Source organism: Mobula birostris, chromosome 12 (genome assembly GCF_030028105.1).
Source record: "Mobula birostris isolate sMobBir1 chromosome 12, sMobBir1.hap1, whole genome shotgun sequence".
NCBI classification, from domain to species: domain Eukaryota; kingdom Metazoa; phylum Chordata; class Chondrichthyes; order Myliobatiformes; family Myliobatidae; genus Mobula; species Mobula birostris.
The window spans coordinates 102155284-102168672 of NC_092381.1; the positions used below are offsets into that span (position 1 = coordinate 102155284).

The 13389-nt window shown below is 43.6% G+C and overlaps 1 protein-coding gene across 4 annotated transcripts in view; it reads left to right on the plus strand.

Moving 5' to 3' along the window:
- The window catches only part of cop1 (COP1 E3 ubiquitin ligase), a 149915-nt gene that overhangs the window by 102625 nt on the left and 33901 nt on the right, over window positions 1-13389 (plus strand). For all 4 annotated transcript variants that reach the window (XM_072274390.1, XM_072274391.1, XM_072274392.1 and 1 more), the window contains one exon: window positions 10698-10779. In XM_072274390.1, coding sequence (XP_072130491.1) covers window positions 10698-10779 — 82 coding nt within the window. The remainder of the gene's footprint in view (window positions 1-10697; window positions 10780-13389) is intronic.

The window sequence follows — 13389 nt, forward strand, 5'->3', positions numbered from 1 at the left end:
CAAAGGCCTTTTAAAAATCCAAGTATACAACATCCACCGAGTCTCCTTTGTCTATCCTGCCTGCTATTTCCCCAAAGAATTCCAACAGATTTGTCAGGCAATATTTCCCCTTAAGGAAACCCTGCTGATTTTGGCCTACTTTATAATGCACCTCCATGTACCCCGAAACCCCATCCTTCCGAGACAGGTTACAAAACTATTGAATACTCTCCTTCATACATACTTCTGAACTGCAGTTGATTGCAGCCTCTATTTCCTAAGTACAGTCTGTAGCCGCGGGGGCTTGGTTCCGGGACCCCCCACGGATACCAAATTTCGTGGATGCTCAAGTCCCGTATATAAAATGGCATAGTATTTGCATATAACCTGTGCACATCCTCCAGTATACTTTAAATCATCTCTAGATTACTTATATTTAATGCAATGTAAATGCTTTGTAAATAGTTGTTATACTGTATTGTTTAGGGACTAATGACAAAAAAAAAGTCTGTATATGTTCAGTACAGACACAACCATTGTAGCTCTTCTGGGAACGCTGATGCTGCCTCGGCATCGGCCGATCCCGATTCTCCCGCGATGTTTAAGTTCTTGAGGCTGTAGCGCCATCCCTTACTAGCCTTGAACTCCTTCCTCTCGCTCACAACACAAGTAGCGAGCGAACGAACAAGACGCGAGGCAAACAATGCTCAAACAACGAGTAATACTTATAATCATTTCTAGTTTACAGTACTTATAATACCTAATACAATGGAAATGCTATGTAAATAGTTACACTGTATTGTTTAGGGAATAAAGATGCTTTGGAGGAGGCTCAATAATACTAATGTCAGGACCTGTGCTCAAACAACGAGTGCTGGAGAGAACTTCCGGATTTTTTTTTCCATCCCGATCCGTGGTTGGTTGACCCGCGGATGTAGAACCATCTTAATCCTCTAACTTTTCACTAGTTTTTCCTATATTATATGCTGTCCCTTTGACTTTTATACTTTATTTCACCTCCTTTGTCAGAAATGGTTGCGTCATCCTCCCTTTCGAATACTACTTTATCTTTGGGATTGTGTCTATCCCATGCCTTCCAAACTGTTCTCAGAAACTCCAGCCATTACCGTTTTGCTGTCATTCCTGCTGGTGTCCCCTCCCATAGAAACATAGAAAACCTACAACACAATACAGGCCCTTCAGCCCACAATGCTGTGCCGAGCATGTACTTACTTTAGAAATTACCTCGGGTTAGCCCTCTATTTTTCTAAGCTCCATGTACCTATCCAGGAACCTCTTAGAAGACCCTGTTGTATCCACCTCCACCACCGTTCCCGGCAGCCCATTCCACGCACTCAGCACTCTCTTTGTAAAAAAAAAACACAAACAAACAAACAAACTAACTTACCCGTGACATCTCCTCTGTACCTACTTCCAAGCACCTTAAAACTGTGCCCTCTCATGTTAGCCATTTCAGCCCTGGGAAAAAGCCTCTGACTAGCCACATGATCAATGCCTCTCATCATCTTATACACCTCTATCAGGTCACCTCTCATCCTCCGTCATTCCAAGGAGAAAAGGCCAAGTTCACTCAACCTATTCTCATAAGACATGCACCCCAATCCAGGCAACATCCTTGTAAATCTTCTCCGCACCTTTTCTATTGTTTCCACATCCTTCCTGTAGTGAGGCAACCAGAACTGAGCACAGTACTCCAAGTGGGGTCTGACCAGGGTCCTATATAACTGTAACATCACCTCTCAGCTCTTGAACTCAATCCCACGGTTGATGAAGGCCAGTGCACCATATGCCGCCTTAACTACGCAGTCAATCTGCGCAGCAGCTTTGTATGTCCTATGGACTCAGACCCCAAGATCCCTCTGCTCCTCCCACACTGCCAGGAGTCTTACCATTAATATTATATTCCACCATCATATTTGACCACCTCACACTTATCTGGGTTGAACTCCATCTCTTGGCCCGAAACGTTAACTGTACCTCTTCCTATAGATGCTGCCTGGTCTGCTGCGTTCCACCAGCATTTTTGTGTGTTGCTTGAATTTCCAGCATCTGCAGATTTCCTGGTGTTTGCCACTTCTCAGTCCAGTTTTGCATCCTATCGCTGTCCTGCTGTAACCTCTGACAGCCCTCCACACTATCCACAACACCCCCAACCTTTGTGTCAATTTACTTCGGCCAGTTCCTCTCTCATGCCTCTGTAATTCCCTTTATTCTGTAATAGTGATACATCTGACTGTTGCTTGTCCCTCTCAAACTGCAGGGTGAAATCTCTCATATTATGATCACTGCCTCCTAAGGGTTCCTTTACCTTGAGCTCCCTAATCAAATCTGATTCATTATACAACAGCCAATCCAGAATTGCTTCTCCCCTAGGGTTCAACTGCAAGCTGCTCTAAAAAGCCATCTTGTAGGCATTCTATGAATTCTCTCTCTTAGAATTCAGCAGCAACCAGATTTTTCCAATCTACTTGCATATTAAAATCCCTTATGACTGTTTAGCATTGTGTTTTTTGTGCATGCCTTTTCTGTCTCCCCTTGTAATTTGTATCCTGGTTACTTTTTGGAGATCGTCTTACCCTTGCATTTTCTTAACTCTATTCAAAACGATTCTACATCTAAAGATCCTATGCCACTTCTTTCCAATGATTTGTTTTCATTTTTTTTGCCAATAGAGTACCCCCCACCCTGGCATACCTACCTGTCAGTTTGATGGAATATGTAACCTTGGATGTTTATGCTCCCAACTATTCTTTTGGCCACAAACCAGGGGCACCCACGTTATACCTGCCAATCTCTAACTGTGCATATACTGCGTGCATTCAGATATAACACCTTCAGTCATATAGTCATCACTTTTTTCTGATTTCCACCATCACCACCATGTGACACTTAAACTCTGTACTGACGGCAATTTTGCCCTTTTATCTGCCTGTAGTTACTGTTACACAACACACTGCGTCTTATATACGAACTGCCCCATCCTCAGCCCTATCACTCCAGTTCCCGCCCCTGCTAAATTAATTTAAACTTCATCTGACCCCCCCCCCCAAAAAAAAACAGCTGTAGCAAAGCTGCCCACAAGGATATTGGGCTCAGGTGTAGCCCGTCCTTTTTGAGGTCATATCTTCTCTAGAAGAGATGCCAATGGTACAGAAATCTGAAACTCTGCACCAGTTCCTCGATTCATCTGTCAAATCATCATATTCTTGCCCTCACTGGTGCGTGGCACAGGTAACAATCCAGAGATTACCACCCTGTTTTTCAGCATTCTACCTAACTCCCAATATTTTCTATTCATGAACTCCTCCTTTTTCCTGCCTATGTTGTTGGTACCAATATGTGCCTCAACTTCTGGTTGCTCACTCTCTCCGTTTAGGATGCTGTTGACCTGATCTGACACATCCCTGACCCTGGCACTTGAACATAGAATAGTACAGCACAGTACAGGCCCTTTGGCCCACAATATTGTGCCAACCCTCAAACCCTGCCTCCCATATAAGCCCCCACCTTAAATTCCTCCATATACCTGTCCAGTAGTCTCTTAAACTTCACTAGTGTATCTGCCTCCACCACTGACTCAGGCAGTGCATTCCACGCACCAACCACTCTGAGTAAAAAAACCTTCCTCTAATATCCCCCTTGAACTACCCACCCCTTACCTTAAAGCCATGTCCTCTTGTATTGAGCAGTGGTGCCCTGGGGAAGAGGTGCTGGCTATCCACTCTATCTATTCCTCTTATTATCTTGTATACCTCTATCATGTCTCTTCTCATTCTCCTTCTCTCCAAAGAGTAAAACCCTAGCTCCTTTAATCTCTGATCATAATGCATACTCTCTAAACCAGGCAGCATCCTGGTAAATCTCCTCTGTACCCTTTCCAATCCTTCCACATCCTTCCTATAGTGAGGCGACCAGAACTGGACACAGTACTCCAAGTGTGACCTAACCTGAGTTTTATAGAGCTGCATCATTACATCACGATTCTTAAACTCTATCCCCTGACTTATGAAAGCTAACACCCCATAAGCTTTCTTAACTACCCTGTCCACCTGTGAGTCAACTTTCAGGGATCTGTGGACATGTACCCCCAGATCCCTCTGCTCCTCCACACTACCAAGTATCCTGCCATTTACTTTGTACTCTGCCTTGGAGTTTGTCCTTCCAAAGTGTACCACCTCACACTTCTCCGGGTTGAGCTCCATCTGCCACTTCTCAGCCCACTTCTGCATTCTGTCAATGTCTCTCTGCAATCTCTGACAATCCTCTACACTATCTACAACACCACCAACCTTTGTGTCATCTGCAAACTTGCCAACCCACCCTTCTACCCCCACATCCAGGTCGTTAATAAAAATCACGAAAAGTAGAGGTCCTGAAACAGATCCTTGTGGGACACCACTAGTCACAATCCTCCAATCTGAATGTACTCCCTCCACCACGACCCTCTGCCTTCTGCAGGCAAGCCAATTCTGAATCCACCTGGCCAAACTTCCCTGGATCTCATGCCTTCTGACTTTCTGAATAAGCCTACCGTGTGGAACCTTGTCACATGCCTTACTAAAATCCATATAGATCACATCCACTGCACTACCCTCATCTATATGCCTGGTCACCTCCTCAAAGAACTCCATCAGGCTTGTTAGACACGATCTGCCCTTCACAAAGCCATGCTGACTGTCCCTGATCAGACCATGATTCTCTAAATGCCCATAGATCCTATCTCTAAGAATCTTTTCCAACAGCTTTCCCACCACAGACATAAGGCTCACTGATCTATAATTACCTGGACTATCCCTACTACCTTTTTTGAACAAGGGGACGATATTCGCCTCCCTCCAATCCTCGGTACCATTCCAGTGGGCAACGAGGACATAAAGATCCTAGCCAGAGGCTCAGCAATCTCTTCCTCGCCTCATGCACCTGGGGAATATTCTGTCAGGCCCTGGGAACTTATCCGTCCTAATGTATTTTAACAACTCCAACACCTCCTCTCCCTTAATATCAACATGCTTCAGAACATCAACCTCACTCATATTGTCCTCACCATCAAGTTCCCTCTCATTGGTGAATACTGAAGAGAAGTATTCATTGAGGACCTTGCTCACTTCCACAGCCTCCAGGCACATCTTCCCACCTTTATCTCTAATTGGTCCTACCTTCACTCCTGTCATCCTTTTTTCTTCACATAATTGAAGAATGCCTTGGGGTTTTCCTTTACCCTACTCGCCAAGGCCTTCTCATGCCCCCTTCTTGCTCTTCTCAGCTCCTTCTTAAGCTCCTTTCTTGCTTCCTTATATTCCTCAATAGACCCATCTGATCCTTGCTTCCTAAACCTCGTGTATGCTGCCTTCTTCCACCTGACTAGATTTTCCACCTCTCTTGTCACCTATGGTTCCTTCACCCTACCATTCCTTATCTTCCTCACCGGGACAAATTTATCCCTAACATCCCGCAAGAGATCTCTAAACATTGACCACTTGTCCATACAAGTACATTTCCCTGCAAAAACATCATCCCAATTCACACCCGCAAGTTCTAGCCTTATAGCCTCATAATCTGCCCTAACCCAATTAAAAATTTTCCTGTCCTCTCTGATTCTGTCCTTTTCCATGTTAATGCTAAAGGCCAGGGAGCAGTGGTCACTGTCCCCCAGATGCTCACCCACTGTGAGATCTGTGACCTGACCCAGTTCATTACCTAGTACTAGATCTAGTATGGCATTCCCCCTAGTCGGCCTGTCCACATACTGTGACAGGAATCCATCCTGGACACACTTAACAAACTCTGCCCTATCTAAACCCTTGGAACTAATCAGGTGCCAATCAATATTAGGGAAGTTAAAAACACCCATGATAACAACCCTGTTATTTTTGCACCTTTCCAAAATCTGCCTCCCAATCTGGTCCTCAGTATCTCTGCTGCTACCAGGGGGCCTATAGAATACCCCCAATAGAGTAACCCCCAGTTGAGAGGCAGCATACCATCTGGGTGTCTCCTTTGTGTCAGAGGCTCTCCTGTCTGTTGCTCATAACTATGGAATCCCTCATCTCTACTGCACTCTTCTCCCCTCACCTCCCCTCTCACTCACAGAACCAGAACTAGTTGCTGTGTCTTCCCCTAGTAGGTTGTTTGCCCTGCCCCAACAGTTTCCAAAACAGTATACTTATTTTTCAAGGGAGCCGCCACTGGGATACTCTGCACTGGCTACTTAACCACCTCAACTTGGCTTGCAGAATCTCATCCCTTCTTATGTCATTGATACCAACATATGCCATAACCTCTGGCTATTCACCCTCCCCCTTTAAATGCCCTGCAGCCACTCTTAAGACATTCTTAACATTAGCACCAGGGAAGTAGCAAACCATTGTGTAGTTTCATTTGCAGCTATAAGAGCACCTGTCAGCCCACCTTACAATAGAATTCCCAAACACAGTCACCGTCCCACTCTTAGTCTTTTCTTGTGTGTATAAAAGACCTTGATGCCACTTCTTCCACCAGAAAAAAATATACATGCAACACTGCATACCTGTTTGAGATGGGATGTGCCTCCTCTTGCTGCCCTATCTGGAAGTCACCTATCTCTTCGCTGTGCATCTGATGTGACCATTAAGCAAACTATCTTGCACATTTATTTACTGCATTCTGGATATTCAGGAAGTCGAGTGCTTCGTGGTCTAATGGGAGTGGTTACAACTGCACATTCTTTATTTATTTAGCACTACTTCATGGAATGGGCCCTTCCGGCCCTTTGAGCCACACCACCCCAGCAACCTCTGAGAACCCCAATTAACCCTAATCTGACGACAGGACAATTGACAACACTGAATTAACCTACCTGGTAATATCTTTGGAGTGTAGGAGGAAACCGGAACACCTGGGGAAAACTCGTGCTTTCCACAGGGAGGACGTATAGATTCCTTACAGATGGCACTGGAATGAACTCTTGAGTTCCAGTGCCCCAAGTTGTAATACGTTGTGCTGTTACACTATTGTGGCATCCTAATATAGTCACCATCAACAGTGGAAATGTCCTTGATCGCCCACATCCTACAGGAGGAACATAAAACTCTCCTTTATTATCCTTTGTTCCAGTCCTTTCTCTTAAGAAGAGAGAACACTATGGTTTTCTCTTTTCTAATTGGGGCCCTTCCAGTTCTGCACTTGAGTATAGTTTTGCAAGATGTTATAATGAACAGATTGAGATATGATTATTTTCATGGAATTAAACCCGCGCTTTTACTTCAACCACAGGACTCCAACCTCCGAAATAGCCAGTTTTAAAATGACTGCTTCAATATGTCTGTCCTTCTGTATCTACTTCTCATTGGCTTTGTAGCTCCCCCTTAGTTCCTCATGATTTCAAGGTACAGCCTCATAAAATGACTGCACTTGCTTCCAGCACCCTCAGAAGGTGTATTTCAAACTCCCAACAATCTATATGAAATTTTTCCTTCTGTTCCCTCTTGATCATGGTCTTTGATGTGTCAATTTATTAAAAACTTGCATGTGGAAAGCAGCTTTAACTGGTGTATTCACATCGCAGTGTGAGAGAAAGAAAGGGAGCAATGTGCATACGTAGATAACAGAGCAATGTATATGTGCAGACAACAGGTCGTAGTGCTGAGGGGGATCATTGCTCTGAAAGAAATAAATCCATACATTATACTTCCTCGCCCTTTAGATTAATGCTACATAAAACGCGTATGTTTATAAAACATTCAATTTCCCTTTCATAAACCTGGTTTCAGAAATGTGGCCCATAACTAACTTCACTATACTAAAGAATCAGGCTTTTAGGTGGCACACTGTTTCTTTCAGGATAGCACCTCTGACCTGGGGAGTGGCATCGGGTTTCGCAGGTGCCATGTTGCTGTCAGTGACATGATCATCACCTGAGAGGCAAGTCTGGTGGCTATTAATGTGTCCATCTTGTTGGATGCAGTTGACTCAGGTGTGTTCTGCAATTGAGCATCCAGTGTCTGGTCCACATGACGTCTCCGTGTATGATTGCCAGCATCCACTATGTACATCAGTGGTCCAGTTCTTGTAGCCATCCTACCGGGTGTCCACTTGTCTTCTCGGTAATCATGCACTAGGTCTTCCTATCCGATCTTGAAGCTCTTTGCTGCTTCATTTGACCACTGGCTGAACTGCTTATTCTGCACTTTCGTCCATAGGTCAGGTTTCAGGTGGTCTATACAAGATCTCAGATTCCTGCTTATGAACAGCATTACAAGTGTTTGATTTGACGTTGCATGAACAGTTCTGATACACAAAAAGTCCACCTTGTGCTGTAGAGAAATGTCCTCCTTGTTCATAGCTTTAATAGACTACTTGAAGGTTTGGATAAACTTTTCAGCTAATCCATTCTTTTCTGGGTGGTGAGGAGCTGACTTGAAATGTCTCATGCCATTTTCATCATGAGTAGTCAGACTTCTGATGTGTATTGTGGTCCGTTGTCACTCACAATTTGTTCTGGTAAGCCATTCCTAGCAAGATGGTCTTTGCTGGTGTGGTTGACTTCAGAGTGGAGATGGTCTTTGCTGAGATGGTTGACTTCATTGGTATAACATCCGGCCACTTCAAGTGAGCATCCACAGCAATCAGAAACATAGAGTCCGAGAATGACCCAGCAAAGTCAATATGTACTTTTTTCCACGGCGATGACTACTCCTCCCACGGGTATAACGGTGCCTTTTGAACCTTTTGGCATCCTGAACAGTTTATGGCCAAATTTTCAAACTGTTTATCTATTCCCTTCTCAAACACCTCATTAGCATTAACCAGCTAATGTTGCCTGTTGATGTCACACTGAGAGCTTTGATTGAGTGCCAGTCTAGTTGGAATTTTCTCAACCATTCACGTCCGAAAGTGATGGGCCTCCTCCTTTCAATGTGTAAAGCTCTAACTGCTGTGTTTGGCCTCACATTTATTTTCAGTTTGTCTTTGGGAGGCACTTTTTTTGCCCGTGCAGGTTTTTAGGATCACTGAAGTCTTCTCTAATGGTAGCTTAGAAAACAATTTGTTGTAGTCAGCGTCTGTAATTATAGACAAAGCTCACCTGTATCCAGCTCCATTTTCAGTTTTACACCAGACACTTCTATGGTGATCCATATGATTCTGTGATCTGCTTCAGTAATGCTATGCAGTTCTACACATGACAGCACACCTTTGTCAGACTCTGTTGTCTGTTTCATATTTGGTCGCTTTATGAATTTGCTTAGTTTTGTATGAGACTTTTCACTTGATGTGATTTTTCTCTTTGCTAGTGCCTTCTGTCTGCCTTGCACACTCTTCCTATGGCCTTGTTTGTGACACTTCCTGCAAACTTGTTTTGAACTGTCATTTGCATCATGAGAGGTTTTGCCACATCTTTGGGTTTTCACACCACTCAGGGACATTATGTGCATTTCATATTTTAACCTCTTTTTCTGTAGTTCTGCTGTATCCTTAATGATATTACAATGGTCATTGCCTGTTCTAAGGTTATGTCTCTTTCTGCCAGTAGCCTCTTTTGAGTGCTTTGACGATGCATACCACATACATACCTGTCCTTTAAAGCATCAGAAGGTCCATCTCTAAAGTCACAGTACTGGCAAAGTTTGCGCAGTTCTGCAATGTGTTCAGAAATGACTGGTTCCTTTTGTAAAATCTATATCTCTCAGCTATTCCCAGCTGTTGAGGGCTCAAGTGATTTTGTAAAATTGTAGCAATTTCATCGAATGTCTTGTTTGCTGTCTTTTCAAGTTGTGTAAGAGACTGCCAAGAAGCATGGGGGCTTTCTTTTGCTCCTCCAAGTTTTTCACATTACTATACAGTTTCATCCTTTAGATATACGACTCCTAGCCTTCGTTAGTGCTGTCAAATTCGTCAACTTTCCCGACTGAAGCCATCACCACATTATTTTCACTTTAAATTTTGCTAGCTGCGCACCTTTCACTATGTACTATGCTTTACTCACATGTCCCTTTGTTAGTGTCCATGACGACTTCCTTACTGTTTAACTCTTGCCCCTCACTGTTTCATCCGGTAACCATTGGTGCAGTTCGTGATATTTTCTGACATTCAGGTTCGTACTCGTTGCTAATTTGTTGTGTCTGTGCACATCTACATATCAATTAAAATAGAAATACGCTCATGGGAGGTGGTTTTAACTGATGTATTCACATTTGCAGCAAGAGGGAAGGGGTGCAATGCGCACGTGTGGTCAACAGACCAATGCACCTGTGCACACAACAGATTATAGGTAGTGCTGAAGAGAGTCATTGCTCTTAAAAAAAAATGGATCCATACCTTACAGTCTTAAACCTACACTTTGATTACAGGCATCTCTAGTATGGGAAGAGCTTACTGATTGCCTTCCCTTTCTATTACCTTGTAACTTGTGCATCCCTGTTCGGTCACCTCTCAGCCTCCTCCTCCCTATTGAACACCTTCGCTCAACAATCTCCTCCTAGACCCTTCCTCATCCCTCATTCTCACTTCACTCCTACTCAATCCCACTCTCCCAGGAAGACGTTAGTGGAGTATATGATGAAGAAAAGCACCCCCCAAAAAAATTAGATGCATTTTTTAAATGCAACTCGTATTTGTGGATTCGTGTAAATCATCATTTGATCCATAACATCTCTTAATAGTGTTACCATATCCTTTGTTTGAGCTTATTTTTACTCGGCTGTTGTACATTTCTATCATAGGAGCATGAAAAGCGATGTTGGAGTGTGGATTTTAATCTAATGGATCCCAAGCTCCTTGCTTCAGGTTCTGACGATGCTAAAGGTAATCTTGTGTGCCCATTGAGGCAAGCAATAATGACAGTATTTCCTGCACTCCATAAATATTCATATAAAAGTAACTTCCAATTTGACTCCTTACAGATTTTGTAAATCAGCATTATACAGTGAGATAAATGTTGTAATGAGCAAGAGTTGGCCATTTTACTTTTACTGACGTAGCAGTTAAATAAGATCATGGCTTATCTTTTACTTCAGCACCACAGCTCTACACTAACTCAATGTCTCACACACACACAAAATGTTGGAGGAACTCTGCAGGCCAGGCAGCGTCAATGGAAAAGAGTAAACAGTTGATGTTTCAGGTTGAGACCCTTCATGAGTCCTGATGAAGATTCTGGGCCCAAAACATCGGCTGTTTACTGTTTTCCATAGATGCTACCTGGCCTGCTGAGTTCCTGCGACATTTTGTGTATGTTGCTTGGATTTCCAGGATCTGCAGATTTTCTCACCTTTGTACCACTGATTCTCTAAATATTTAAAATTCTTTCATCTTTGTGTTGAATATACTTGATGACTGAGCCTCCATGTTCCAATAGGTAGAGAACTCCAAAACCTCAGAGCACACTGCGGCGGTACTGTAGCATAGCAGTTAGCCAAACACCATTGCAGTGGCAGTAACTAGGATTCAATTCTACCCCTATCTATAAGAAGTCTGCAAGTTTTCCTTGTGACCATGTAGGTTTCCTCTTGAGTGCTCCAGTTTCCTCTCACATTCCAGAGACCTACTGGTTAGTAGACTAATTGGTCACAATAGTATTACTGGGCAGCACAGGCTTGTTGGACCTCAAGTGCCTGATGTCATGCTGCATTTCTAAATTAAAGTTAAAGAAATAAATGCAGATAAAACTGGATGAGGAAATTTGTTTGCCTTAGCCTTGATTTGATCCCTTATTCTGACACTATGGACTGGTTTGAGGCATCTATTCATACAGCATCACCTCTGTATCCATTCTACCAAAAATTTGTACACTTCATTGAACATTGAAGGTATCCAAAGGGATAAGGTAAAGGACCCAAAGTTGTGACCCCATTGTTGCACTAGAGAGTTGAGGTCAACCAACTAGAGGTTGATTAGTGAGCGAATGAAAAGCTGGTCTTAAAGTTTGTGACTTCAGGATTGTATCCAATGCTAACAAGTACAGAATAGGAGGATAAACCAAATTAACCTTTGGCTAGAGAGAATGTAGGAATAAAACTTTGAGTAGCACAGTGGCAGAGTTGGTTGAGTTACTGTCTCTCGGCTCCTGTGACCCAAGAAACTTGATCTATGGTGCTGTCCCTGTGACCAAGTTGATTTCCTTCAGGTACTTCATTCTCAGATCAATCGGCCACTGTAAAATTACCCCTCATATAATGAAGTGGTAGAATTAGGAAATACGGGGCGAATAGGTTACAAAGAAAGTAAATCGCAAATGGGGAATGGAATTGCTCTGAGCAAGTGTAGACAGGTCGTTTGGAAGGACCCTGGCTCAAGAGATCATGCTATACTGTTCTTAACTGTTTGTGTTTAAGTTTATTGTTCTGGGAATGAAGGAAGGAGAGGTGAGCTGTGGTGATAGGGGATTCTTTAGGGGAATGGAAAGGGAGTTCTATGGACGAGAACAAAATTCCAGGATGGTATGTTATCTCCCGGGTGCCAGGGTCTAGACATCTCAGATAGTCTTCAGCATTCTGAAGTGGGAGGGTGAACAGCTAGAGGTTGTGGTCCATGTAGGTACCAATGACGTGGGTAGGACAAGTGATGAGGTTCTGCATAGAGAGTTCAGGGAATTAGGTGCTATGTTAAAGGGCAGAACCTCCAGGGTTGTGATCTCAGCATTGCTGCACATGGAAGGTCACACAGTTTATGTGGTTGATGAATTGGTGAAGGAGGGAGGGCCTTGGACTTTTTAGATAATTGGGCTGTCTTCCAGGTGCAATGTTCTGCTGTAATGCTGTTTTGTATTTCATTTTGTGCTGTTCTGTGCAAGGTGCTTGTTTTCTCAGCTTATGTTTGGATTACTGTTGAATAAAGAGATAGGAGAATTGTGTGCCATCCAATTAGGAAGGTCGGATTAACGGGAGGTTTCTCTGGTGAGGGACACGAAGGTTGGGCTTTTGTTAGAGATGAAGTGAGAATACGCCGGAGAGAAGAGGTCATAGGATTTGACCCAGAGTGGGGCCGTGATTTGACAAAGCCTGAGGTGAGATTGATGGAGGATCGGCAACGAGGAAACCAGAGCGTTTCACAGGGAAGGTGGGACTGTACAGAAAAGACAATTTGCATCTAAACTGCAGGGTAACTAATGTTCTAATGGAAAGGTTTGCTAGTGCTGCATGGCAGGGGTGGGGGGAAGGAGGGAGGGAGAGGCATTTAAACTAGAGTTGCAGGGGGACAGGACCCAGAGTGCTGGAACAGATATTGGAGAGGTTGTGGGATATTGTTAAGACCACAGATTAAAGTTGGGAATCAAAAGGTTGAGAATTGTGTAGCTAATGTTTTGAGCTAAATGTACTCAGGGCATGGATCAACATATGGAATTATGATATTGTAGGCATTAGTGAGACAGTTGCAGGAGGGGAAGGACTGGCAGCTCAATATTCCAGGGTCCTA